The sequence below is a fragment of the Suillus clintonianus genome (assembly GCF_016758775.1).
Source record: "Suillus clintonianus strain FC179 chromosome Unknown DEU56scaffold_197, whole genome shotgun sequence".
NCBI lineage: Eukaryota > Fungi > Basidiomycota > Agaricomycetes > Boletales > Suillaceae > Suillus > Suillus clintonianus.
The window spans coordinates 1-26,606 of record NW_024539421.1 but is presented as its reverse complement, the minus strand read 5'-3'; the positions used below and the strand labels follow the sequence as shown (position 1 = coordinate 26,606).

Sequence of the window (26,606 nt, the reverse complement as noted above, 5' to 3'; positions counted from 1 at the left end):
GGTCATGGTGGTGGTGGACACGGACACGGGCAAGGTCATGGTCATGGTCATGGTCATGGTCATAACGCCGGACCTGGAAGAACCAATCGTGCGTATGGAACCAGGGGTTTTATTTTGTTCTGACGTTTCGTTTGTGTAGATTCGTCGAGAGGACACAGTCACGGTAGAAGAGCCAGAAGACAAGGACAAGGACAAGACAGTTCAATGTGCTGCCATATATCCTAGCCTAGTAGATGATTCAGGTTCTCTTTTCGTGGCTGCTTCAGGTGCTTGAGGGTCTGATTCGTGCTCTACATACGTACCGTGTACTTGAAATGTAAATGTAAATGTATATTCGACGTCGATGTCTCAATTCAAAATTGGCAATTTGATCAATTCGATCAGTTTATGGAAAATAGTTACCGCGGCATCCCAAGTTACCCCGCGGCATTCTCATCAAGCACGGCACCGTTCTCCCATTCGAATTCAAACCTAGTCATCCATATATCTAACCGAATACCGATCTTGTATCAATATTCTTTTGTACGATAACTCGCTGTATCGCTATGCCTGGAGAAAACAACAACAATCGTGGGCGCGGGTCCCCTCGAGGTCGAGGTCGTGGACGAGGAGGTGGTCGCGGACGAGGAGGTAGTCGTGGACGAGGACGAGGACGCGGGCAAGATCGTGATCATGGTCATGGTCATAGCGACGACACTCCTGGACCTCGAAGCACCTACCCCCATAACGAGATGGATGTCGTAGTTCAGGTGTGGCAAGAACCACGATCTAACACCAACACCAACAGTGCGTATGAAATCACGGTTCACGATTCACCAGGGTTGATGTTTTATCTTGTCTTGGTGTTTGTTTGTGTAGATGTATCGAGAGGTGGGGGAGGGGGACGCGGTAGAGGGGGAATTGGGTCGGGTACGTCCCAGCGAGGTGGAGGTACGCCTCAGCGAGGAGGAACTACGCCCCGCCGAGGGATGGGTGCCAGAGGCAGAGGCAGAGGACGAGGAACATCCGACGCTCCCCGACCAGGTTTCGGCTACAGCACCAATCATGACCGAAACACAAACTTCCTCAAACCTGTCATATTCGTCGCAGCAGTGCTCACGAAGAAGACGTTATTCGATGAACTGGAAGATCTCATACAGCCTGTGGCTGAAAGTGCCGGTATGTTGTTCTTGTGTTTTTTTCGGTGTTTGTGGTTTGTTCTGAAGTTTTTTTTGGACGTTGGGCGGTGGTTAGGTCCGAGTGAAGAGAGTCATGTTCCTACTGCAGATCGCGTTACTCGCGTGTTCAGTGGAGTCGATATCCCCCCTCCACCTTCGTCGTCATCATCCTCAGAAGATGGTGTTTCTGATCGCGAGGAGGAATTGGAGGAGGTAGACTTTGCTGATATGGGAAAGATGTTTCCTAAGCTTGGTACTGCTAAGGCTTCGGCCAAGGCTCGAGTCCCACAAGCCGCTTCTTCATCATCTGAGGAGGTGTTCACTGGGGTATATAGCAAGGGAAAACATTCTGTCGGGATTCCTTCATCTCATCCAGTTCCACAGCACGAAGATACAGATATAACGCCCAAAAAATCTGTCCTCGAACCCGCCGATGCAGTCGTCAGCGAGACGACCGCGATTACTGTACACAGCAACACTATGCTAGAGCCCTCAACAGCTGCCCTAGTGATAACTAAAGACGATGACATAGAAATAGTCATCGATACACTAGACCCCATCTCACCCCCGCAGTCTCCCACAGCACCAATCCTAATTTCCGATGAAACCACCGCTTCTCCAGCATGTCTCCCAGCAGACGACACCCCTACATTCTCATTCTACGTGGATACAGAACCTACCAAACCATCTGCGCATCGCTCTGCTAGTGATGCCGTGCTTTTCGACCGTACCCCCGCCTGGGGCAGCGCTCCTCTTGGAGAAGATGACGAACTTATCGTATATGTTGCACCGCACCCACGATCAGGACGAGCTTCGCCTGTCCCTCCTATTCCCCGAGTACGGCTGCCCACGAATTCCATGTTGACAGGAACCACCAATCCGATGCAAATCCACCCAGTGCCCGTGGCGCAGGAAAGTACAATCGATAGTCAGAGAATACCCGCTGCGAGCGAAGCTCCCCAGTTCTCGTCCGTTTCGTTCGGGTTCGGTACCCCGACCGCGAAGAACCAGTCTCGTCAGAGACCTGTCTTCACTCCTGGCGATCGCTCAAAAGCGAGGGCGCAAGCTAGGAGACAAGACGCTCGAGTAGCGCGTAACCGCGCCCAGCGTCATGCGATGTTTGGGTCTTTTGGCGCGATACTTTCTGAAGCGAGATTGAGGGATGCTGATGAACGGGAGCGGAAGGATGTTCGGTGGGAGACTAGGCGGAGGGGTGATTCTGACATTGATTGGGGTGACGATGACGAAGATGGAGATGGAAGTGGTGTTCCGGAAAACGATGGTGTTGATGAAGTGTCTAATGGATTGGGAGGGATGGATCTGGACCCGGATCTTGAGCCTAGTTTGGAGGCTATGAAAGGCTTCGTCCACAGTATGAGTGCGGAGGGATCGCGGTATCGCACGATGGATGATATCGAGGACGAGCAGCGGATGAGGATCGAGGACGAGGAAGACGACGACGGAAGCGACTCCCATGGCGCCTATAGCGGCACGAGCGACGAAGAAGACACGGAAGAAAAAGCAGTGTTTGAAGTGGAGGAAGAGATGCTTATTGCAGAATCGGAGGGTGGAAAACCTCATGAACCCTTACCGTTGGGTGATTCTGACGAAGGGGAGGATTCGTCAGATGACGATGACCTCAGTCCGGGAGGTAACTTCAAGGCGAGACTCCGTCGACTCCGCGAGGCATCGCGCTCGACGAAGCCAGCAGCAGCTGCGCCTGGGGGTGATTCAGAGGAGGATGAGGATGAGGAGGATGCTTCTTTCCCGCGTTGGAATCGAGGTGATTCTGACAATGATTACATCGCAGGAATAGAGGTATCTCGATTTCCCTCCTTCCACCCCACAAGGGCTGACCTCCTGTACAGGAAATGCTCGAAATGCACAGCGGTATAGTTGGCGGTAAAGACCGCAAACTGCGCAAGCAACTGTTCCGTGCAATCCACAATGGTCAATTTGACCACGTCGATGACTACGAAGAATTGGACGGATCCTTCAGCTTTCAGCCCGCGAGTGGGTGCTCTTGTCATGTCGCGTCTATCAGTCATCTAATCGATTTTCAGAGTGCAAGAAAGACAAGGTGAAGGAACTACCTGCCGAGCTCCAAGAGACATGGGAGAAAGATCGAGCCAAGAAAGCTGAGCTCAAACGAGCTCGCGAACAGGCTCGTCTTGCCGACGCCGTAGATCCCATTTCTCCAAAGAAAGGCGGGAAGAAGGGGCGCAAGGCGATGCGGGCAGCTGCAAAGATGGATCCGAGCGAGCTCGCTGAAATTCAGAATGCCATCGTCGATATGGTGTCACTGGAGAAGCAGATTCGCCGCTTCATCAGTGATGTGGGCGGAAAGAACAACATGGTACTTCCTCCGATGAACAAGGCGTCGAGGAAAGAGGTTCACGAGCTTGCTAACTCGTTTAACCTCAAGAGTCAGAGTAAAGGCCAGGGAGCTGGGAGATATATCACTCTCATCAAGTCGACGAAGACCCGTGCTGTTGATGAACATAAAGTCAAGAAAGTCATGAAGAGACACGGCGGCAGATTTGATAATAATACTAGTACTGTGCCTCGACACAAAGATGGAGATGAAGTTGGCAAGGTACGGGGTTCCTCCATTTTGAATGAAACGCAGCTCTTACATTCTCATTCCCCGTTCGTAGGCTGCTCCAAAGATCGGAGAAACGAATGTTGGGTTCAGGATGCTTGCTTCGATGGGGTGGGCAGAAGGAGACAGGATTGGTGGCAATGCGTCCATTGGGATTGATGCGCCTTTGACAGCCATCATCAAGAACACGAAGCTGGGTCTGGGCGCGACTCGATAGTCACATCTTCAGAGCGAAATCTGATACCTCTCATGACCCCATATTGACCTGAGCCCTGATGAAGCACAGCAAGTTTGCCGTCCTCATGGATAACGCAGTCTGAATGTCACCTAGCTATTGGACATCACGATGAAGTATAGACGGGCATATTTCGTTGTCTCTTCACCAAGCCTACTATATTCTGCTCAGTGTTGGCGTCATCCCACTGCCTTTTCCTGTATTCCTCTATAGTGCACACGGCTGTAATCGTGAATTCACCAATGCCACAGCCTCAGGCCTTAGGCCTCACTACTTGCTACTAGTTCTTATTACACATACAATTTCAGCGCTCACTACACCATTTCCTCTCCAGGTTTCAGTGCTCGAATTTCTATGTGTGTGCGCATTGCAATTCAAACATATCCACCTAAATTTTATACTCATGATTCATGAAAGGCACAGCGTCGTCTTCACCCAATTGCCAGAGCGCTCTTAGGCTCCATCCTCCCTGTGTTCTTGACCAATGACAGTCCTCGTGTAACTGATGATGGTGATAGCATAGCAGACAGTGTGCAAGAGTGTCGAGCGGCCTTGCAGGGATGTCCCCCCAGTCATTCTGATCGATCGATGACTTTCAACAATCTTGCCCTCAGCCTTCAAAACAGATTCGAGCAGCGGGGCGTCCCGTCTGACCTTGATGAGGCCATCGAGCTCCATCAGGCTGCACTACTCCTTCGTCCCCCCGGTCATTCTCGTCGATCAACGTCTCTCAACAATCTTGCCATCAGCCTTCATGACAGATTCAAGCATCAGGGCGTCCAGTCTGACCTTGATGAGGCCATCGAGCTCCATCGAGCTGCACTACTCCTTCGTCCCCCCGGTCATTCTCGTCGATCAACGTCTCTCAACAATCTTGCCATCAGCCTTCATGACAGATTCAAGCATCAGGGCGTCCCGTCTGACCTTGATGAGGCCATTGAGCTCTATCGTGCTGCACTACTCCTTTGTCCCCCCGGTCATTCTGATCGATCAGCGTCTCTCTACAATCTTGCCACCAGCCTTCAACACAGATTCAAGCAGCGGGGCGTCCCGTCTGACCTTGATGAGGCCATCGAGTTCTATCGGGCTGCACTACTCCTTCGTCGCCCCGGTCATTCTCGTCGATTGATGACTCTCAACAATCTTGCCACCAGCCTTCAACACAGATTCGAGCAGCGGGGCGTCCCGTCTGACCTTGATGAGGCCATCGAGCTCCATCAGGCTGCACTACTCCTTTGTCCCCCCGGTCGTTCTGATCGATCAGTGTCTCTCAACAATCTTGCCACCAGCCTTCAAGACAGATTCAAGCAGCGGGGCGTCCCGTCTGACCTTGATGAGGCCATCGAGCTCCATCAGGCTGCACTACTCCTTTGTCCCCCCGGTCGTTCTGATCGATCAGTGTCTCTCAACAATCTTGCCACCAGCCTTCAAGACAGATTCAAGCAGCGGGGCGTCCCGTCTGACCTTGATGAGGCCATCGAGCTCCATCAGGCTGCACTACTCCTTTGTCCCCCCGGTCATTCTGATCGATCGGTGTCTCTCAACAATCTTGCCAACAGCCTTCAAAACAGATTCGAGCAGCGGGGCGTCCCGTCTGACCTTGATGAGGCCATCGAGCTCCATCAGGCTGCACTACTCCTTCGTCCCCCCGGCCATTCTCATCGATCAGTGCCTCTCAACAATCTTGCCAACAGCCTTCATGACAGATTCAAGCAGCGGGGCGTCCAGTCTGACCTTGATGAGGCCATCGAGCTCCATCAGGCTGCACTACTCCTTCGTCCTCCCGGTCATTCTGATCGATCAGCGTCTCTCATCAATCTTGCCAACAGCCTTCAAGACAGATTCAAGCAGCGGGGCGTCCAGTCTGACCTTGATGAGGCCATCGAGCTCCATCAGGCTGCACTACTCCTTCGTCCTCCCGGTCATTCTCATCGATCGTGGACTCTCATCAACCTTGCCAACAGCCTTCTTAACAGATTCCAACATCGGGGCACCCAATCTGACCTGGATGAAGCATTTAGGGTGTACGTGCAACTCTCCTACCTATCCCATGCAGTATCTCGTAGAGATCTTACTGCTGCCAAGTCATGGGCCACCTCTGCCGAAGAGATGAACCATAACTCTGCATTGCTTGCCTATCAAACCGCATTGAAATTCGTAGATCAGCATGTCACTATGTTGCAGTCTTCTCCACATCTATTTGATGTCATGAGGATGGCCACAGCTTCACTTGCCATGGACGCTTTCTCGTGCAGTGTTCGTCATGGTGCACTGACAACTGCTGTGGAACTGGTGGAGCAAGGCCGTGCCGTATTCTGGACCCAGTTGGCACGCTTACGCTCACCGCTCGAAGAACTTTCCCTGTCCGGTGACACCGGCGCAGCCTTGGAGAAAGAGTTCAATCAGCTGAGCTTTGGCCTTCGTAGCTCGCTCGATCAGTCTACTGGAGAGCAGTCCCCACAAATCCGACAACTGACCATCCAATGGAATGATGTCGTCTCCCGCATCCGCATGTTGCCTGACTTTTCTCGGTTTCTCCTGCCTCCCCTTTTCTCCAACCTGCAGAAGGCTGCTGAAGAAGGCCCTGTCATCATCGTCAATGCAAGCCGATATGGTTGTGACGCCTTGATTATCTTCAGTGCACAAGATCCTGCCCACGTTCCACTCGATATCCTGCAGACTGAAGTCTCCGAGTTGTCTTCGGAGTTTCAGTCCCTCGCAGAGACATTTGGCGCTTCTGATTGTCAACCCAAACTTGTCAGCATCCTCCGCAAGCTATGGGATTGTGTTATTGACCCCGTGGTCCGAGCTCTTAGGGCGTCTGAAATCCACCATGGCTCGCGTATCTGGTGGTGCCCCACTGCCGAGTTCACGCTTCTTCCTCTACATGCAGCAGGACCGTACGAGAAGAACAAAAACAACTTATCTGACATTTATATTTCCTCCTACACCCCTACTTTAGCGACGCTCATTCGTGCAAGACAGCGGGTTTCTCAAGAGGTGTCCCCACAAAATTTTGTCGCCATCGGTCAAGCGAATCCGGACAGAGGGAAGGAACTCCGTCATGTCGCTCCGGAGTTAGCCATCGTCGCCCAGTGTCTCGGGCCCGTCGCCTCCTTCACATCACTCGATGATGGCGACGCAACAGTACAGGGTGCACTTGATGCACTACACCATAATCAGTGGCTCCATCTAGCTTGCCATGGAATGCCACACCGGACACAATCGTTTGACTCTTCCTTCGCGATGCGCGATGGGCCGTTGATGATCAAGGAAATCATCCGGTCCAACTGGCAGAACCCGGAGTTTGCATTCTTATCGGCTTGCCACACTACCGTGGGCCATGAGAAGAGTCCCGACGAGGCGATACATCTCGCTGCGGCGATGCAATTCTCTGGATTTCGCAGTGTGATAGGTTCCATGTGGTCTGTCGACGATGAGGTTGCACGACAGGTTGTATCCGTTTTTTACCGCAAACTGGTCGATGGCTCAGGGAGATTGGACTGTACGCGGGCTGCGGTAGCGTTGCACAAGGCTGTGAAATCGTTGCGCAAGAAGATTCCACTAGAACAGCAGATCGTATTCGTTCACATGGGTGTCTAGTTTGATTGATCCGTCATGTTGTTGCATTCTATGTTATCCTGAATGCTTTCATTACCCTGTTGTCCCACCTAGATCCCAGTTATTAAAATCATGTCTGCACGATACTCTGTTTTTTTTCCGTTCTGTACTAGTACTACAAACACCGATTCATTGAATGATAATACTTTTTTTTTCTCTCAAACATACAGATAAACAGCTGTTGACATAGGACTTCGTGTGATGGGCTGGTGCATGGCTTTTCTTTGACAATATATTTCTCTGCGGCTACTGAAGACTTTTCGTGGCATAGGATGCAGAGCATCCTAAAATCTACACATCCTTTATACATAGAAGGGACGAGCCACGACATCGCAGCCCACCAATATTTGGGTTCACTATTCCAGCGGCATCGCATAAAGATATCGATTAGTGAACAAATATGAAGAGAATGCATACAATTACGACAGCATGATCCGATCCACCCCCTTCCAAGCCAACTATTGTCGCCCGGCGCACTGCGTTAAGGCCTCCTCAAGCCTCCAGCCAACAATATGCAAGAAATCATTATACAGCCTGTACCTCGAATCCGCAACAGTGTTGGCAAGCTCCAATGCGCGCTTCAGATTCTTATCCAAGATGTGTTAAAACTGCAGGCACCACATACAAAGTTATACTTACTCTGGGATATGCTCTCGAGAGGCGTAGAGTATGACATGCAGCCGCAGTATTAAGCTCGGGGAGGTATATCTGCCGAATGCGAGTTAACTCGCGGGAGTGACGGCCTCCTGTCTCGTCTGGCATCATCTGAGCAGTTTCACGACTGCATCGTAAGCCTGGTTAATTAACCAAGCAGCACTGGTGTTCCGGTTCATTATCGACACCTCTAGGTTCTGGCACTCCATGACACGGTCAAGACTGTCCTGGATCGTAAAGAACTGCCTGAAGTTAAGGTATTCTGTGGCTCGTTCCTCAGGCTGGTCGATGGAGGGGAGTTCACGCGGAAGCATCTCCACAAGGTTCTTTGCAAGCAAAACCCTCCCGGCACCTGAAGCCATATTGAGCCATATAGTAGAACCTCGACGATAAGCTTACCTAGGTAGTACCGCAAAATGACGGTCACCTGTTCCAGCGCAGTATCATGCGTTCCATCCTCGAACGCTGTCCACTCTTTGGAACGAAGTAGCAGGAGCTCGATATCTGATGGAGTGGCCTGCAACGGAATAACAAAAGACTGGTGGTAGAAGCTGGCAAATAGTGTTCAGTACATGAGTTTCGTGAGATGCGCGTCCCACCAACCTCAAATGCTCTATCAATTGTTCGTTTGGCAGCGACGACCGCCTTCTTGTGAACGTCTAGACCATGCTATCGCGCACGAGTCACTGCTAATCGACGATCGTTGACGTCCGCTGTAAGTTCGAGCGAAGTCAAGAACATCGCATATCGCTCGACTGCGTTGTCTCCTAGCGGGACAGCATACATTGCAATCAACTCTCGTTGGCCTGCAGCCTGGCAAGGAAATTATTGAGGAACAAACCGACTAAGGACAAACTCTCACCTCCAACACTTATAGGTAAGCCTCAAGAATGACTTGGGTCGCGAGCGGCGGGACTGGAATGTCGATCGTCTGCAAATAAAGGCAGAGGTAGGCGAAGAAACGCGTCATGAAGAAACGCGTCATTGTAGGATACCTGCTGCTTTGTTAGAGAATGTCAAACGCACGTTTTTCGACTTACTCTGATGATTCGGGATCAAAGGTTACGAGCTACGAACTTGTCCGATCGAGGATGATCGATGATCGCCAGCTGAGAGACATGTAATGCGTGGCCTGCGGTAGGACTAATTGACGGGTCAGCACATGGAAAATAGACGGATGTATGTAAACCGTACCTGTCCTTCACGTGAACGATACCTAGTGTTTCCAACGTAGATGTTCCTTCCCTCTCCCACTCTTCTTCCTCAGCTGCATCTCATGTCTGCGGTCTGTTTCTCCTCGCATAAGATACTGATTTGCGCCCACAAATGGTCTTCCCATATCCGACATGCAGACTTCAAGACATTGAATGTTTGCGGGCAGGGCACAAGAGCTGCATAGAGAATGCACTCTGGATCGGGGAGGCGGGACTTCAAGGCATGTTAACAAGATGGTATACAAACGGTTGAATGGCGCGCGCACATTCAGGGCTGCTCTCGCGCATGTTGATTTCCACAATTTTCGATGTGGGTTTCCCTGCCATCGTTCGGCATCCCAGCGCCATCGATGCCGTCGTCATCTCGTTGCTCATTTGCTATCGGGTAGATTAAAGATGCACATACGATGTGACGTGGAGCTTGACTTACCAATAGTTCGCTATTGAGACAGTAGCAGCCCTCCATGGCTGATGCTGCTTTTCTGCATGATTTGACTGCCTCGTCCAATCTACCAGCACGAACAAATGAATAGAGCGCGTGAGCTAGGCTTTTCTCAAATCCCTGTGAAGGATTGCGTTTCAGTCAGTGCTTCGACAGGCTCACGGCCTCATTAGCTGCTGCGGGCGGTTTCATGAAGCCATTCTCGTACGTTGACGAGTTCTGTGAGGAGCGCTGACGGATGCTAATGTTGACGCGGGTGTGTGTAGGGATTTTTTGCGAGTAATGTGCTGGGATGGACGTGTGGTTCTGGTTCTGTTTGAACTTTTGAGCACAATAAGGTAGGCTTGGCGATATGGAGATGCAAACAAACTCAGACATGGCACGAGAATAAGAATGCACATATGATCATTATTCAATGGGCTACGATGTAGGAAGTTGGTTTTCTGCGCTAGCCGAGGCACGAGGCTAGCGCAGAATTAAGTCTACGCTTGAGTAAGCAGAGTGGCACAACGCACCTTGCTCCAACCCACATCGGTAATCGAGCCTCAGCAGCTCGTTATTAGATTTCTCGTATTATCTACTCCATATCTCCCAGTCTTTCTTTACAATAACTATTTACTGCAATGCCTCTCCTCGCGGAGAACCCTAATCTGGCCATCGTTCCTGACTTCGAGTCAAACGAACACGCGGAAGCACGCGCACAGCTCATCAACGACACAGTAGACGAACAACAAGCAGCAGACATTCTTGCCAGCCTATGGCGCATTCAGAACAACTCAGACAAACTCCGTTGGGATGCTAGGCTACAAGAAGAAGCACGCACAGCGGAAGCTGAACGTAGACAAGCTGCGGAAGCTGAAGCCCAGCGCCAGCAAACTCTCCTAGCGGAACAAGAAGCCGCCGTCTTAGAAGAACGAAAGAAGAACAAATCTAAATATGCTCCAATCCGTAATATCGACATTCCTTCCAACCCCATTATCCTTCCTTGCCAGTATGCTATTCGCAGGATGAAATCAGGAGAATTTTGCGAGCTTTTCTATTTTACAAACAACGGCCTCGAAGAAGCCTCACGAGCGGTATTCACGGCAGACGAAGACGCTCTTATCATGCTGCCCACATCAGACGGCATGCACAAGTGGATCCCAGCAGGCGCTGCGAGAGATCCCAAAGCACAAGTCGTAAAGGACGAGAATCTCACCTGGGAACAATTCAACGAGGCAGCCCCTTGCATGATTGCGCTGATGAAAGAAAACGATTGGCCCGATGACAGAGTAGACATGCACATCGCTTTCTGGTCCGCACTACAAAATCATCGTTGGCGTCACGACTTCGAAGTCCATAAGCAGTGAGCGCTATTGTTGTACCAAGCACAACAGCGTCGCCGTTGGCATCAAGCAATCGGCAGTTCCAACAGCTGGAGTCTAGCGAGAATCAATCAGGATCTCCTAGACGAAGCTCGAGAAACGATTTTCAACCAATTCAGGATCCAGCAGTTATCCATTCAGGTACGTCTTCTAATCATAAAACTTGATACGATCTCGCACTAAATACTTTTCTCTTACTTTCACTTCTATCCCCTTGATCTGCGATCATCGCTTTGACACAACGTTTGGCATCACGACCAAACAACCCTCTCACAACTGAACATCACGCTCGGTCCCAACCCCTGGGTTTCCAATCACCCTTGCCATCGCGGCTCAAAACGCCACCAATGGCTCTCACAACGGCCAACACGCGCTACCAACCAATCTCTGCCAAAACAACACCCCCCACCTTACTCAACTATTTTCATAATCGCGAATCTCATCGCAATCCCCCCCCCTGGAAATCGCATCCCCGCTCATCCAGTCTCGTGCCTTGACCACGACAATGACCAGCAAAACCCAACAACCGCACAATCGCACAGTCAGCTCTCAGAAGCGTTCACCGCCCGCATCCCCTGATACAAAACCCAATAAGAAACTCAAAACCTTTCGAGACCCCAGCACACCGCTCCCTTGCTGTGCCGTCTGTCTCGGAAGAAATCCCCACCGCACTATTGAATGTTCAGCAACGCTCACATGGGATAGCAAGCACGACACCATCGCCGAGCGTATCAACAAGGCTCTATGGACCAAAGAAGGCAAACAACTCTGCACAGCCTGGCAACGGGACGAAGGTTGCGAAAGCGCCAGACACGACTCCCGTCACGTTTGCTCAGGGTGCGGCGCTGTCACCCATGGTGCCCAGCGCTGCCCTAGAGCGCAGAAGGCTTAATCCGCTCACACCATACAAGGCAGAGGCCTGGAACAAGGCACTACAGGATGCCGGTCTCTTGCCGCGTTTCGCGAAAGTTCTAGAAGGTCTGCGGTTTGGTTTTAAGTTAAATTTTCCTACTATAGCTTCTACGCAATCACCCCCTAATAAGCAATCCATCATTACATACAAAGATCAATTCGACGCCAACATACATAAGGAACTCCAGAAAGGACGCTATATAGGACCCTTTCCTGCCGACACTCTCTCAAAACTCATCGGACCATTTCAATCATCCCCGCTCTCCATTATCCCTAAGCCTGGCAAGCCAGGCAAGTTTAGATTAATACAAAACTTTTCGTTTCCACATTCCTTTGATCCTAAGTTCCCCAACCCATCTATTAATTCATCTATTGATGCTAATGATTTCCCCACTACTTGGGGAAAGTTTTCAATCATCTATCTACTTATTTCGAGACTCCCTCCAGGCTCCGAAGTAGCAACTAGGGACATAGCCGAAGCATATCGCACCGTCCCGCTACATCCATCCCAATGGCCTGCTGCCATAGTACGCACAGCAGACAACGAGTTCTGCGTTGACACATGCACAGCCTTTGGTTCAACACCTTCAGCCGGCGTTTACGGGCTCGTAGCAGATGCTGGTGTCGAGATCCTACGACACAACGGCATCGGCCCTTTAGATAAATGGGTCGACGACCACATTTTCTTTAGGGTCCGAAAACAGTACCTAGAGGCATACAACCGCAAACGTGCAGAATGGCACCGTAATATAGCCAAACGTGGAATAATCCAATCTGGGAGTAGATTATGGTTTGGAGGCCGCGTTTTCGACGACGGCTCGATAGAAGAATTTAGCGAGGATTGCTCTCAGCCAATCAGAGACCTCTCCGGTAACTCGCCAAGATCCACGCACGATCTCCTATTCTCCCACAACCTACAGGACATCGATGACGCTTCCACGATCCTCGGACTCATTTGGCAGCTCGCCAAGGATCAACTTTTCGCCCCCAGCACTATCTACATTGGTTTTAGATGGGACGTTCAGCTGCGCACGGTCGCATTAAGCCAACCGAAGGTCGACAAATACCTCATGGCCATACACGCATGGAGAAAGAAGCCCACCCACGTACTAGAGGAGCTACTTAAGCTTTACGGGAAACTCATGCACGCGTGCGCAGCAGTGATAAGAGGTAGAGCTTACCTAACGAGCCTCGAGAGAACAATTTCCGTCTACCGTAAAAAGCCTCACCTCCCACAGCGTCCTGACAAGGAAGTGGAACCAGACCTCAACTGGTGGACAGAACTACTCCAATCAGGCGGTGTCGCTCGCTCGATTCGCCAACCACCGCAGTTTTCGATTCCCCTCGCGTTCTCTGACGCCAGCTCTAGCATCGGCATTGGCATCGTTGTCGGCGACAGGTGGCGCGCCTGGAGACTCGTACCTGGTTGGCAAACGGCAGACAATGGGGCGCGAGACATCGGTTGGGCCAAAGCCGTGGGCTTCGAGCTACTCGTACGAACCCTCGCTGCTCTCCCTGATGTTGGCGACCACATCCTCGTGTACAGCGATAACACAGGAGTGGTCGAAGGATGGTGGAGAGGAAGTCAGCGGAACAAAGCGGTCAACGGGGTGTTCAAACGAATCCACCAGTTCATTCACGATTTACCCAGACATTTCAAGATACGCACAGAGTACGTCGTCAGCGGATCCAACCCCGCGGATCGTCCTTCCAGAGGCATATATGGACCAGCACACCTTCTACTCCCTCCCCCCCCCATTCCTCTCGAAATCAGAGACCTCGTCATCGACGCGACAGCTCCTCTCACCCCCACAGAGCTCCGCTTATTCCATGACGGGAAGTACCCCCCTCCTGCCGCTAAACTCATCAACCGCACCCTCATCCGACAGCAAGCGTTCGAGCGAGCTAGAGCTTCCCGCGCCGAAGAGGATCAAATCATCTTCGACGCCCTATCCGATTAACCCCATCGCCCCACGCACACGTTTCAGCATTCCTCTAGTGTCCACATCCCCATCCACACCAAAGGTCTCTTCCCCCCAACGTTACAAACCAGGACTCGTTCCCCTCCCATCATCACTAAGACCCCATTGTCTCGCGCGAGAGAGGCTTCGCAAATGGCTGCCAGCGGGAGATAGCACTCGTCGTCCCTCATCCACAGAACCCAGTATCCCGCACATCAGCGTCTCAGACGATCAACTCAACCGCATTCTTGAAGTGATAGGTTCATCCTGGGCCGAAACCACTAAAGAAACCTATGGCGCTGGATTATTAGTGTTCCACGTGTACTGTGACTCCTTTAGCATACCTGAGGAACAAAGATGCCCAGTATCTCCCACCCTCCTTCTCGCGTTTTTATCCAGCTGTGCCGGATCTTATTCTGGGGCTGCATTAGCTAATTACGCAGCGGGACTGAAAGCGTGGCACCTTCTTCATGGACGCTCGTGGATGGTTAACACCAAGGAGCTCAAAGCGATCCTTGACGGGGCCACAGCGCTCGCTCCATCAACTTCCAAGTCCTCCAAACGCAATCCATTCACTGTAGACATTTTGGCAACCATCCACGCCCATGTCAATCTAGACGACCCACTGGATGCCGCCGTATTCGCTTGTATTACAACAATGTTCTTCACCATAGCAAGACTCGGCGAATTCACAGTACCTGCTATCAAAGCCTTCAAACCGTCAAAACACATCACACGCGAAAATGTGTCGACGGCAGTTGATCGAAACGGCTTACCAGTCACAAAGTTCCACATTCCGAGCACGAAGATGGCGCCAACAGAAGGGGAGGATGCCTACTGGGCAGCGCAGGAAGGGCCTTGTGACCCGAAAGCCGCCCTCGAGAACCATTTTCGAGTCAACCCAGCAGGAGACAAGGCTCACCTGTTCGCCTGGAAACACCCCAAGGGCTTGAGACCCCTCTCGAAACCAGAGCTATCCAAGAGACTCACCGCCATCGCACGCGCAGCCAGTCTCCCAGACCTCAAGGGTCACGGCCTCAGAATAGGAGGAACCCTGGAATACCTCTTACGAGGTATTCCCTTCGATGTAGTCAAATCCATGGGCCGTTGGTCAAGTGATGCATTCACGCTGTACCTACGTGACCACGCGGTCATCATCGCACCCTATATCCAGGCATCCCCCGCACTAGAACCATTCACGCGCCACACAATGCCCCAAGTGCGTTAGTTAGTAGGGTGAGTGCTTCTCCTACCATTAAAGGTTTCAAGCTTCGCCGTTAGCGTCGCCGCACTCCTAATATTTTGGGATCACTGCTCACTTGAAACCATTAGATTCGTGCACATGCGCCAGGCCGAAAAGCCTTCCAGGCTTTTGCCCAAATACTTCCCCATTTCGTACATCAACCATTACTAAAATTCTTTGTAACTAAACGCTATCATTTGACCAACCTCGTTACCACTCACCAGCCTCTACGCGTCGAAAAGCATAGATTGTGTTCTAAGCGAGTCCGAGAACGTTGAATCTACATCACCAAAATTACCGAATCCAGACATCACGTGATACAGTCAATTTTCTGACGCCACCAAACACACATGTCCTGTCTGACACTACTCCTTTTTTTGCTCGAAAGATATGACCTTAAAGCTTTTGCATGCCACATATCGCCCTTGTTTGTCGCGCGCTTCTTTTCGACTTGCCAACACAAATAAATGGAATACGAATGTACGTTACTAATAGGGTGGTCGGAAAGACATCTACGAGATAAAGAGCTAGAATGTCAAGACGATGGCTATGTGCTGTCATGAGTGTCATCGGTACCAGGAGACACACAGCAAAGAAACAACACCACACGAACCCATGTTGTAGGGTTCTTGATGCGATTGGCCTGTTCACTAGCTGTTTCCGGCCGCCGAGAAACATATAATGCCTGCACAAAAATCATCGGACCCCAGTAAATCAATCACACATTCAAGAAAGACGTACCTGCTTGTCCCGCATTGCAGAAACTTCGACGACATGTGGACTACAGTGAGAGGATGTAGTCTGTCTTGGCCATTGCTGGAGTTCGATTCCTTCAGCGGCGTTAGATGGAGAGCTTAAGAGTGAGGTCAGGCGACCGAGGATTATATGTGAACTTGACTCCGGAAGCACTGGGGGCTGCTGACGTTCAAGCGTTTCACCAGTATCGGGTCGAAAACGGTGAAGGAGCGAGGAAAGGTGGCTGAGGAGTGCGCGTGAACGTGACTTCGAAGGCACTGGGGGTTGTTCAGCAGTGTCGGATCGAGAGTGGCGGAGGAGCGAGGTCAGGCGTGCGAGGAGTGCGGAGGGGGGTAACCAGTGTGCAGAGGAATGAGCATGGGCATCACGTGTTGCAGAGGTCTGAGAGCACAGAGGTCAGAACGAGGACTAATAAATGGAAAATTTGATGACGCACATGGACGTCGTCTTGCGTATAATCAAAAAATCCCGGTGGGAGTTGATCGGCATCGTGATCATTGAGCTCCCCAGTAGCATCGGCCTGAAATGTCGATGGTTTAATCATCGAGCAGTTTAAAAAGCCGTCACGTACGTCCAAAAATGACTTGTCAGTTGTGTCCTGCGACGATCGGGAGGTGTGCTCTAATTCTGAAGGGCCAGGAGATGATTTCTGGTTCAGTAGGATGAGCGTTGTCAGTAAGATAGAATGAGCATTACATTGATACTCACGTGAGGTATAGATAGGATGTCCTCTAGGCCAACTGCGTTGAGGATGGCGTAAATGTCCCACACGTACGCGTTTTTATCAGCACAAGCCGTGGTCAGCAGCTTCCCGTCAGAGGAAAATGCTGCATGGAAAACGAGATTTTCGTGCTGGAGGGGTGGGCCGATAGGGAGGTTTGTATCGAGATTCCACAGACGTACTGTTCCGTCCCATGACGCACTCGCAAGCAGGCGTTCGTTCCGAGATACAGCGATGGTATAGACAAGGTCTTGGTGACCCTCCAGAATGGAGGAGATTTGTTGCCATGTGGCAGTGTCGAATATCCTGATCGAGCCATTCCCCGACCCAGAAATAAGCTTCCTTCCATCCGACGTCCAGGTCAGGCTCCAAGCCCACTCGTGTTTGATTGTGGAGAGTAGCTCGCCTGTATTTGCATTCCAGATTTTGATTGCAGTCTCTTTGTATCCGCCTGTCGCAATTTTTGTTGCATTGGGCGAGTAGCTCACTGCGTACACCGACTCGTGTCCCGTCTGGATTGGATTCAGACCCAGGGCCAAGACTGGCTCACCGCTCTCGACATCCCATACTTTTGCCGTCCCGTCAAAGGATCCGCTCACTACTCGCTCACCATTCGGACTCCAGCACACCGACTGCACAGTTTGAGTGTGTCCTCTCCATTTGGAAATGACCATCCCCGTCTCGACGTCCCACAACCTCACTGTCCCGTCAACGTTTCCGCTTGCAACTGTCTTGCCATTTGGAGACAGTGACATGGTCCACACTCCTGTCTTATTCTCTTCGTCGCGCCAGTCGTCCCCTATCTGTGCACCGCTTTCCAAGTCCCACATTCGGAGTGAGCCATCTTTCGAACATGTGATGACGCGCTGTCCATCTGGCAGGTGTACAACGCATTTTACATAGTCAGTATGGCCCTTTATGGTCTGGTTTGGCTTTATTGCTGTTGTTTCTTGCATCTTAGCAGGGGGGGAATATATGCTTGGTGCTTGGGGGTGTAACCTAGCGAGTCCCTGAGGATGAATCGTGGAATTTGGATGTAAGCACAACTCGTTGAAATCTTATTTGAATGAAAGCTGATGGCCTTGGAAATATTGCCGGTGAGTTCAACTGGACTATCTGCTTGGACATTAACTATTGTCAAAAGAAGCGCTCGAGGTATTGCTCACAAGATAGCCCGTATAGATGAATTCAATGATCCACAGGACGGCCCCGGGATTACGTATTCTTTGATATCTGATACTGGTGCCAGCGGAGGGGCACTTTTCCTGCTGTACCGCTCAAGAGAATTAGACACAACTGCGCTCCACAATAAACAAGAGGTTTCTTGGCGGGGACAGCAGACGTCGGTTTGGAGTCGATGAAGTTGGGTGATTGTTGCTTCAACTCGTCTACTAAGGTGTGTGACATTGCACGTCATTGTTATCCTGTGTCCTCTGCACAGTTTCACGTTGCTGTGCAGAAAAAGCGCTCAGGCCGCCGTGACTGACACCACGTGTGTCTTCCTGCATTTTACCTGGATGCGGTCGTGACCGTCAGCTTGCCGAATGAGTCATCTTCTGCGTTTCAAATTGCTGCATCGCCCTATCTATTTCAGGCCTGGTTGCTGTATTGTGCTGTGTCGACGTCATGATGACCCCGATTATTCAAGTTGGTACTGTGGCGCCGGTGAGCAGCCGCAACTTCTGCAGTCCCAGTTTAAGCGACGGTTTCAGCTACAGGTGCCCAGAGTTGAGAATGACGATACAATTTTCCAAAGTACTGATAGAGGTGATGTATTGGTTAGAATATGGAATACACAAATGTACATTACTGATATGGTAGTCGACAATTTATCTATGAGATACAAGATTTGGGATGCCAGGTCGATGTCTATGTGCTGCCGTGAGTGTCGTTGGTACCAGGAGGTACACAGCAAATAAAGCCTGCGTCAATTTTGTGAAGAACACCCGAATCTGTGGAGCACGTCAACACTTGACACTCCGTCTGAAAACCAACATTAGGTTAATGAATCAGAGGCAATACAAGACGAATGTACTAAGATGGCACCATGTGACACTACTGGTAGTACGGGCACAGAGGACAAGCACTGTAAATATGGTGCCTGTACGCAGACGGACACTCACGCATATGCTGATCATTAACGAGGATGTTTGGAATTCAGTTCGGGCGACATAAGATGTTGTTTGAACGTGATCTCTACCCTAGGATTCTGCGTCACAGGCGCTTCACCTGGCCCGTTGGGCCGCCATCAGCAAAACCCTTGTGTGATTTGAGGCAATGTTATGATGAGTGCAGGGCAGCGTGAAAATGCTGTGCCACTAGGCTGTGGCAATCGAGCCCCCCTGAAATATAATTCGATCTATAAATCGACTAATTACCGTGCACAGATGTTCCTTATGTCGTATAATTTCTTTTTTCCCCAGAGTGCTGTGCATGCAGTGTTAGCGTCAATCTCACTTCGATATTCTTCACACAGCTATAATTAATCATGAATTCACACTCAGCTTGCTACTAGTTCTACAAATACAAGTTCAGCGCTCACTATACCATTTCCTCTCCAGGTTTCAGTGCTCGAATTCCAACGTGCGTGCGGATTGCAATTCAAACATATCTACCTGGATTTGTACTCATGAAAGGCATAGTGTCGTCTTCGCCCATTGATAGAGCTTTTTGGCTTCATCCTCCCTGTGTCCTTCACCAGTGACAGTCCTCGTGTAACTTGATCACAATAGCATGGCAGACAGGATGCAAATGTATCGACTCGGAGCGGCCTTGCAGAACTTTCCCCCCGGGTCTCTCAACAATCTTGCCAACTCTCTCAACAATCTTGCCAACAGCCTTTATAACAGATTCGAGCAGCGGGGCGTCCCGTCTGACCTTGATGAGGCCATCGAGCTCCATCGGTCTGCACTACTCCTTCGTCCCGCCGGTCATTCTGAACGATCATCGGCTCTCATAAATCTTTCCATCAGCCTTCAACGGAGATTTGAGCATCGGGGCGTCCCGTCTGACCTTGATGAAGCCATTGAACTCTATCAGGCTGCACTACTCATTTGTCCCCCCGGTCATTCTCATCGATTTGCGTGTCTCAACAATCTTGCCACCAGTATTTATGACAGATTCAAGCATCGGGGCGTCCCGTCTGACCTTGATGAGGCCATCGAGCTCCATCGGGCTACATTACTCCTTTGCCCCCCTGGTCATTCTGATCGATCAGCGTCTCTCAACAATGTTGCCAACAGCCTTCTAAACAGATTCGAGGAGCGAGGCGTCCCGTCTGACCTTGATGAGGCCATCGAGCTCTATCGGACTGCACTACTCATTTGTCCCTCCGGTCATTCTTCTGATCGATTAGCGTCTCTCAATAATCTTGCCCACAACCTTCTAAACAGATTCGAGCAGCGGAGCGTTCCGTCTGACCTTGATGAGGCCATCGAGCTCTATCAGGCTGCATTACTCATTTGTCCCCCCGGTCATTCTAATCGATCAGCGTCTCTCAACAATGTTGCCAACAGCCTTCTAAACAGATTCGAGGAGCGAGGCGTCCCGTCTGACCTTGATGAGGCCATCGAGCTCTATCGGGCTGCACTACTCATTTGTCCCTCCGGTCATTCTTCTGATCGATTAGCGTCTCTCAATAATCTTGCCCACAGCCTTCTAAACAGATTCGAGCAGCGGAGCGTCCCGTCTGACCTTGATGAGGCCATCGAGCTCTATCAGGCTGCATTACTCATTTGTCCCCCCGGTCATTGTTTTCGATTTAAGTGTCTCAGCAATCTTGCCACCAGTATTTATGACAGATTCAAGCATCGGGGCGTCCAGTCTGACCTTGATGGGGCCATCGAGCTCCATCGGGCTGCACTACTCCTTTGTCCCCCTGGTCATTCTGATCGATCACCGTGTCTCGCCGGTCTTGCCAACAGCCTTTCAAACAGATTCAAGCAGCGGGGCGTCCAGTCTGACCTTGACGAGGCCATCGAGCTCTATCGGGCTGCACTACTCCTTTGTCGCCCTGGTCATTATGATCACTCAATGTCTTTACACAATCTTGCCAACAGCCTTCTAAACAGATTCGAGCATCGGGGCGTCCCGTCTGACCTTGATGAGGCCATCGAACTCCATCGGGCTGCACTACTCCTTCGTCCCCCCGGTCATTCTGCTCGCTCAATGTCTCTCGGCAGTCTTGCCAACAGCCTTTTTAACAGATTCGAGCAGCGGGGCGTCCCGTCTGACCTTGATGAGGCCATTGAGCACTATCAGGCTGCACTACTCCTTCGTCCCGCCGCTCATTCTGATCGATCAATGTCTCTCAACAATCTTGCCAACAGCCTTCGAACCAGATTCAATCGTTGGGGCGTCCCGTCTGACCTTGATGAGGCCATCGAGCTCGATCGGGCTGCACTACTCCTTCGCCCCCCCGGTCATTCTAATCGATCAATATCTCTCAGCAGTCTTGCCCACAGCCTCGATGACAGATTCAAGCAGCGGGGCGTCCAGTCTGACCTTGATGAGGCCATCGAGCTCTATCAGGCTGCGCTACTCCTTCGTCCCGCCGGTCATACTGATCGGTCAAGGTCTCTCAACAATCTTGCCATGAGTCTTCAAACCAGATTCGAGCAGCGGGGCGTCCCGTCTGACCTTGATGATGCTATCGAGCTCCATCAGGCTGCACTACTCCTTTGTCCCCCCGATCATTCTAAACGATCATTGGTCCTCAGTGATCTTGCCAACAGCCTTTGTATCAGATCCTGGCAGCGGGGCGTCCCGTCTGGCTTTGATGAAGCATTTAGGTTGTATGCGCAACTCTCCTACCTATCTCATGCAGTCTCCCATACGGATCTTACCGCTGCCAAGACATGGACCATCTCTGCCGAAGTGACGAACCATGACTCTGCATTGCTTGCCTATCAAACTGCATTGAAATTCCTAGATCAGCATGTTACAATACTGTCGCCTTCTCCACACCTATTTGATGTCGTCAGGACTGCCACAGCTTCACTTGCCATGGACGCTTGCTCGTGCAGTATTCGTCATGGCGCACTGAAAACTGCTGTGGAACTGGTGGAGCAAGGCCGTGCCGTATTCTGGACCCAGTTGGCACGCTTACGCTCACCGCTTGATGAACTTTCCCTGTCCGGTGACACCGGCGCAGCCTTGGAGAAAGAGTTCAAGCAGCTGAGCTTTGGCCTTCGTAGCGCGTTTGAACGGTCTACTGAAGAGCAGTCCCCACAAATGCGACAACTGACCATCCAATGGAATGATGTCGTCTCCCGCATCCGCATGCTGCCTGGCTTTTCTCGCTTTCTCCTGCCTCCCCTTTTCTCCAACCTACAGAAGGCGGCTGAAGAAGGCCCTGTCATCATCGTCAATGCAAGCCAATATGGCTGTGATGCCTTGATTGTCTTCAGTGCACAAGATCCTGTCCACGTTCCACTCGATATCCCGCAGACTAAAGTCTCCGAGTTGTCTTCGGAGCTTCAGTCCCTCGCAGAGCAATTTGGTGCTTCTGATTGTCAATTCAGACTTGTCAGCATCCTCCGCAAGCTTTGGGATCGTGTTGTTGACCCTGTGGTCCGAGCTCTTGAGGCGTTTGAAATCCACCATGGCTCGCGTATCTGGTGGTGCCCCACTGCCGAGTTCACGCTTCTTCCTCTACATGCAGCAGGACCGTACGGGAAGAACAAAAACAACTTATCTGACATCTATGTCTCCTCTTACACCCCCACTTTGGCGACACTCATTCGGGCGAGACAGCGGGTTTCTCAAGAGGTGTCCGCACAACATTTTGTTGCCATCGGTCAAGCAAATCCGGACGGAGGGAAGGAACTCTGTCATGTCGCTCCTGAGTTAGCCATCGTCGCTCAGCGTCTCGCGCCCGTCGTCTCCTTCACATCACTCGAGGATGACGATGCAACAGTCCAGGGCGCACTTGCTGCACTAAATCATAATCAGTGGCTCCATTTAGCTTGCCATGGAATGCCACACCGGACACAATCGTTTGACTCTTCCTTCGCAATGCGCGATGGGCCGTTGATGATCAAGGAAATCATCCGGTCCGACTGGCAGAGCCCGGAGTTTGCATTCTTGTCGGCTTGCCACACTACCGTGGGTCATAAAAAGAGTCCCGACGAGGCGATACATCTCGCTGCGGCGATGCAATTCTCTGGATTCCGCAGTGTGATAGGTTCCATGTGGTCTGTCGACGATGAGGTTGCACTACAGGTTGTGTCCGTTTTCTACCGCAAACTGGTCGATGGCTCAGGGAGATTGGACTGTACGCGGGCTGCGGTAGCGTTGCACAAAACTGTGAAATCGTTGCGCAAGAAGATCCCACTAGAACAGCAGATCGTGTTTGTTCACATAGGTGTCTAGTTTGATTGATTCGTCATGTTATTGCATTATATGTTATCCTGATTGCTTTCATTACCCTGTTGTCCCACCTAGATCCCAGTCATTCAAATATTGTCTGCACGATACTCTGTTTTTTTTTTCCGTTGTGTACTAGTACTGCAAGCACCGATCCATTGAATGATTATACATTACTTTGTCAAACATACTAATAAGCTGGCTGTTGATACGGGACTTTGTGGGATTGGCTGGTGCATGGCTCTTCTTTGATAATATATATTTTTTGCGGTTACCCAAGACTTTGCGTGGCGTAGAATGCTACAACCTACACATCCTTTCTACATAGAAGGGACGAGCCACGACCTCGCAGCCCACCAACATTTAGGCTCATAATTCCAGTGGCATCGCATAAAGATATCGATGGTCTCCTGTCTAGTCTGGCATCATCCAATCCGAAGTGAACAGTTTCACGACTGCATTGTAAGCCTGGTCAATTAACCAAGCAGCCCTGGTGTTCCGGTTCATCATCGACACCCCTAGGCTCTGGCACTCCACGACACGGTCAAGACTGTCCTGGATCGTCAAGAACTGCCTGTAGTGAAGGTATTCTGTGGCTCGTTCCTCAGGCTGGTCGATGGAGGGGAGTTCACGCGGAAGCATCTCCACAAGGTTCTTTGCAAGCAAAACCCTCCCGGCACCTGAAGCCACTTCAGGTGCCGTATTGAGCCATGATAGTAGAACCTCGACAATAAGCTTACCTAGGAAGTACCACAAAATGACGGTCACCTGTTCCAGCGCAGTATCATGCATTCCATCCTCGAACGCTGTCCACTCTATGGAACAAAGCAGCAAGAACTCGACATCTGAGGGAGTGGCCTGCAACGGAATGACAGAAGACTGGTCCGTTCATTGAGGGTAGAAGCTGGCAAATAGTGTTCAGTACATGAGTTTCGTGAGATGCCCGTCCCACCAACCTCAAATGCTCTATCAATTGTTCGTTTGGCAACGACGACCGCCACCTTGTGAACGTCTAGACCATTCTCTCGCGCACGAGTCAATGCTAATCGACGATCGTTGACGTCCGCGGCAAGTTCGAGCGAAGTCAAGAACATCGCATATCGCTCGACTGCGTTGTCTCCTAGTGCGCCAGCATACATTGCAATCAGCTCTCGTTGGCCTGCAGCCTGACAAGGAAATTACTGCGGAACAAAACGACCAAGGACAAACTCTCACCTCCAACACTTGTAGGTAAGCCTCGAGAATGACTTTGGTCACAAGCGACGGCACCGGAATGTCGATCATCTGCAAATAAAGGCAGAGGTGGGCGAAGAAACGCGTCATTGTAGGATACCTGTTGCTTTGTTAGAGAATGTCAAACGCGCTTTTTTCGACTTACTATGATGATTCGGGATCAAAGTTTGCATCCCTGAGTTCAGTTGCAAAGGTTCCTAGAAATGAACTTGTCCCATCGAAGATGATCGATAATTGCCAGCTGAGAGACATGGAATGCGTGATCTGCGGTAGGACTAATTGACGGTCAGCACATGGACAATAGAAAGATGTATGTAAACCGTACCTGTCCTCCACGTGAACGCTACCTAGTGTTTCCAACGTAGATGTTGCTTTCCTCGCCCACTCTTCTTCTTCAGCTGTATCTCATGTCTGCGGTCTGTTTCTCCTCGCATAAGATACTGATTTGCGCCCGCAGGTGGTCTTCCCATGTCTGACATGCAGACTTCAAGACACTGACTGTTTGCGGGCACGGTGCAAGAGCTGCATAAATCGGGGAGGTGGGGCTTCAAGGCACGTTAACAAGATGGTACACAAACGGTTGAATGGCGCACATTCAGGGCTGCTCTTGCGCACGTTGAGTCAACAATTTTTGACGTGGGTTTCCCTGCCATCCTTCGGCATCCCCAGCGCCATCGATGCCGTCGTCATCTCGTTGTTCATTTGCTGTTGGGCAGATTAGAGATGCACATACGATACGTGGAGCTTGACTTACCAATAGTTAGCAACTAAAACAGTAGCAGCCCTCTGTGAGGAGCACTGACGAATGCTAATGTTGACGCGGGTGTATGTAGGGATTTCTTGCGAGTAATGTGCGGGGATGGACGTGTGGTTCTGGTTCTGTTTAAACTTTTGAGCACAAGAAGGTAGGCTTGGCGGAGTCCGAGGAACTTTGAATCTACATCACCAAAATTACCGAAATCAGACATCACTCAATTTTCTGACGCCACCAAACACTGACATCCGAAATATCGTCGGGATACATAGTACTGTTTGTCAGATCTCAACTTTCGCTGAGGTTGCTGGAACCGAAGATTTACTTGTGATGCTTGTCTAAATCTCTTATCTTAATCACAGCCGAAACACAGCAGACTTCCTCAAAAATCTCAGTGTCATATTCGTCCTAGTGGTGTTCAAGAAGAAGACGTTTCTCAATTAACTGGAAGATCTCATACAGCATGTAGCTGCGAACGCTGGTGTGTTGTTGTGTTTTTTCGGTGTTTGTGGTTTGTTCTGATGTTTTTTTTGGACGTTGGGTGATGGTTAGGTCCGAGTGAAGAGAGTCATGTTCCTACAGCAAATCGCGTTACTCGCGTGTTTGATCAGTGGAGTCGATATCCCTCCTCCCCCTCCGTCGTCTTCATCCTCAGAAGACGGTGTTTCTGATCGTGAGGAGGAATTGGAGGAGGTAGACTTTGCTGATATGGGAAAGATGTTTCCTACATAAGATTGGTACTGCTAAGGCTTCGACCAAGGCTAGAGTCCCACAAGTTGCCTCTTCTCCATCCAAGGAGGTATTCACTGGGGTAGATAGCAAGGGGAAACATTCTGTCGGGATTCCTCCATCTCGTCCAAGTTCCGCAGCACGGAAATACAGATATAACGCCCAAAAAACCTGTCCTCAAATCCGCCGAATCTCAAACGAAACAACCGCTTCTCCGGAATGTCTCCCAGAATCCGACGCCCCTACATGCTCATTCTTCGTGGATACAGAACCTACCAAACCATCCGCGCATCGCTCTGCTAGTGATGCCGTGCTTTTCGACCGTACCGCCGCCTGGGGCGGCGCCCCTCCAGGAGCAGATGACGAACTTATCGTATATGTTGCACCGCACCCATGATCAGGACGAGCTTCGCCTGTTCCTCCTATTCCCCGAGTACGGCTACTCACGAAGTCCATGCTGACAGGAACCACCAATCCGCAGGCTATAATGTCATTTTAATGCACAGGAATAGGCTAATTAGCAGAGTTTTGTAATGCAACAGCGTTGCTAGACGCGTATGCATTAACCGCCATCCTAATGCAGAATGTAATGCATTACTGATGCATCACTTTAGTTGGTGATGCATCACCTCCTACTACCCT

General features: G+C 50.7%; 10 protein-coding genes across 10 annotated transcripts; 7 read left to right on the top strand and 3 right to left on the bottom strand.

Moving 5' to 3' along the window:
* Window positions 1-421: 421 nt before the first annotated feature.
* On the top strand, window positions 422-4,162 carry DEU56DRAFT_215699 (uncharacterized protein). The gene is made up of 6 exons (XM_041345109.1): window positions 422-786; window positions 859-1,158; window positions 1,234-2,975; window positions 3,026-3,170; window positions 3,221-3,753; window positions 3,815-4,162. The coding sequence occupies exons 1-6, from the start codon at window positions 546-548 to the stop codon at window positions 3,974-3,976; spliced, it is 3,123 nt and encodes a 1,040-aa protein (XP_041200948.1). The 5' UTR covers window positions 422-545; the 3' UTR covers window positions 3,977-4,162.
* Window positions 4,032-7,757, top strand: DEU56DRAFT_215697 (TPR-like protein). Its single transcript, XM_041345108.1, has 2 exons — window positions 4,032-4,354; window positions 4,412-7,757. The coding sequence occupies exons 1-2, from the start codon at window positions 4,349-4,351 to the stop codon at window positions 7,595-7,597; spliced, it is 3,192 nt and encodes a 1,063-aa protein (XP_041200947.1). The 5' UTR covers window positions 4,032-4,348; the 3' UTR covers window positions 7,598-7,757.
* Window positions 7,758-8,073: 316 nt separating this feature from the next.
* DEU56DRAFT_905551 (uncharacterized protein) lies at window positions 8,074-10,354 on the bottom strand (the record flags this gene model as incomplete). Its single annotated transcript, XM_041356727.1, has 12 exons — window positions 10,088-10,354; window positions 9,914-10,045; window positions 9,750-9,861; window positions 9,464-9,536; window positions 9,347-9,401; window positions 9,165-9,200; window positions 8,950-9,082; window positions 8,873-8,928; window positions 8,669-8,786; window positions 8,423-8,621; window positions 8,255-8,396; window positions 8,074-8,202 (listed from the first exon to the last, which is right to left on the bottom strand). Exons 1-12 carry the CDS (start codon window positions 10,301-10,303, stop codon window positions 8,074-8,076), a joined length of 1,401 nt encoding a protein of 466 aa, XP_041200946.1. The 5' UTR covers window positions 10,304-10,354.
* A 119-nt stretch (window positions 10,355-10,473) lies between these two features.
* On the top strand, window positions 10,474-11,467 carry DEU56DRAFT_843866 (uncharacterized protein). The gene has a single exon (XM_041355084.1). It carries the CDS (start codon window positions 10,549-10,551, stop codon window positions 11,272-11,274), a length of 726 nt encoding a protein of 241 aa, XP_041200945.1. The 5' UTR covers window positions 10,474-10,548; the 3' UTR covers window positions 11,275-11,467.
* Window positions 11,468-11,926: 459 nt separating this feature from the next.
* On the top strand, window positions 11,927-12,175 carry DEU56DRAFT_717806 (uncharacterized protein; the record flags this gene model as incomplete). Its single annotated transcript, XM_041347629.1, has 1 exon — window positions 11,927-12,175. A coding segment is annotated over one exon (249 nt), but the record flags the coding sequence as incomplete, so codon positions are not given.
* A 1,856-nt stretch (window positions 12,176-14,031) lies between these two features.
* On the top strand, window positions 14,032-15,390 carry DEU56DRAFT_749658 (uncharacterized protein; the record flags this gene model as incomplete). The annotated part of the gene is made up of 1 exon (XM_041349456.1): window positions 14,032-15,390. One exon carries the CDS (start codon window positions 14,032-14,034, stop codon window positions 15,388-15,390), a length of 1,359 nt encoding a protein of 452 aa, XP_041200943.1.
* Window positions 15,391-15,932: 542 nt separating this feature from the next.
* On the bottom strand, window positions 15,933-17,712 carry DEU56DRAFT_985371 (WD40-repeat-containing domain protein; the record flags this gene model as incomplete). Its single annotated transcript, XM_041360065.1, has 6 exons — window positions 15,933-15,959; window positions 16,019-16,090; window positions 16,147-16,542; window positions 16,598-16,681; window positions 16,733-16,810; window positions 16,870-17,712. 6 exons carry the CDS (start codon window positions 17,710-17,712, stop codon window positions 15,933-15,935), a joined length of 1,500 nt encoding a protein of 499 aa, XP_041200942.1.
* Window positions 17,713-19,360: 1,648 nt separating this feature from the next.
* On the top strand, window positions 19,361-23,416 carry DEU56DRAFT_985370 (TPR-like protein). Its single transcript, XM_041360064.1, has 2 exons — window positions 19,361-19,465; window positions 19,525-23,416. Exon 2 carries the CDS (start codon window positions 19,616-19,618, stop codon window positions 23,252-23,254), a length of 3,639 nt encoding a protein of 1,212 aa, XP_041200941.1. The 5' UTR covers window positions 19,361-19,465; window positions 19,525-19,615; the 3' UTR covers window positions 23,255-23,416.
* Window positions 23,417-23,662: 246 nt separating this feature from the next.
* DEU56DRAFT_920066 (nuclear pore protein 84/107) lies at window positions 23,663-24,733 on the bottom strand (the record flags this gene model as incomplete). The annotated part of the gene is made up of 5 exons (XM_041358382.1): window positions 23,663-23,937; window positions 23,989-24,127; window positions 24,205-24,414; window positions 24,464-24,587; window positions 24,627-24,733. 5 exons carry the CDS (start codon window positions 24,731-24,733, stop codon window positions 23,663-23,665), a joined length of 855 nt encoding a protein of 284 aa, XP_041200940.1.
* A 737-nt stretch (window positions 24,734-25,470) lies between these two features.
* DEU56DRAFT_985368 (uncharacterized protein) lies at window positions 25,471-26,361 on the top strand (the record flags this gene model as incomplete). The annotated part of the gene is made up of 3 exons (XM_041360063.1): window positions 25,471-25,716; window positions 25,788-25,928; window positions 25,984-26,361. The coding sequence occupies exons 2-3, from the start codon at window positions 25,806-25,808 to the stop codon at window positions 26,359-26,361; spliced, it is 501 nt and encodes a 166-aa protein (XP_041200939.1). The 5' UTR covers window positions 25,471-25,716; window positions 25,788-25,805.
* Between the last annotated feature and the right edge of the window lie 245 nt (window positions 26,362-26,606).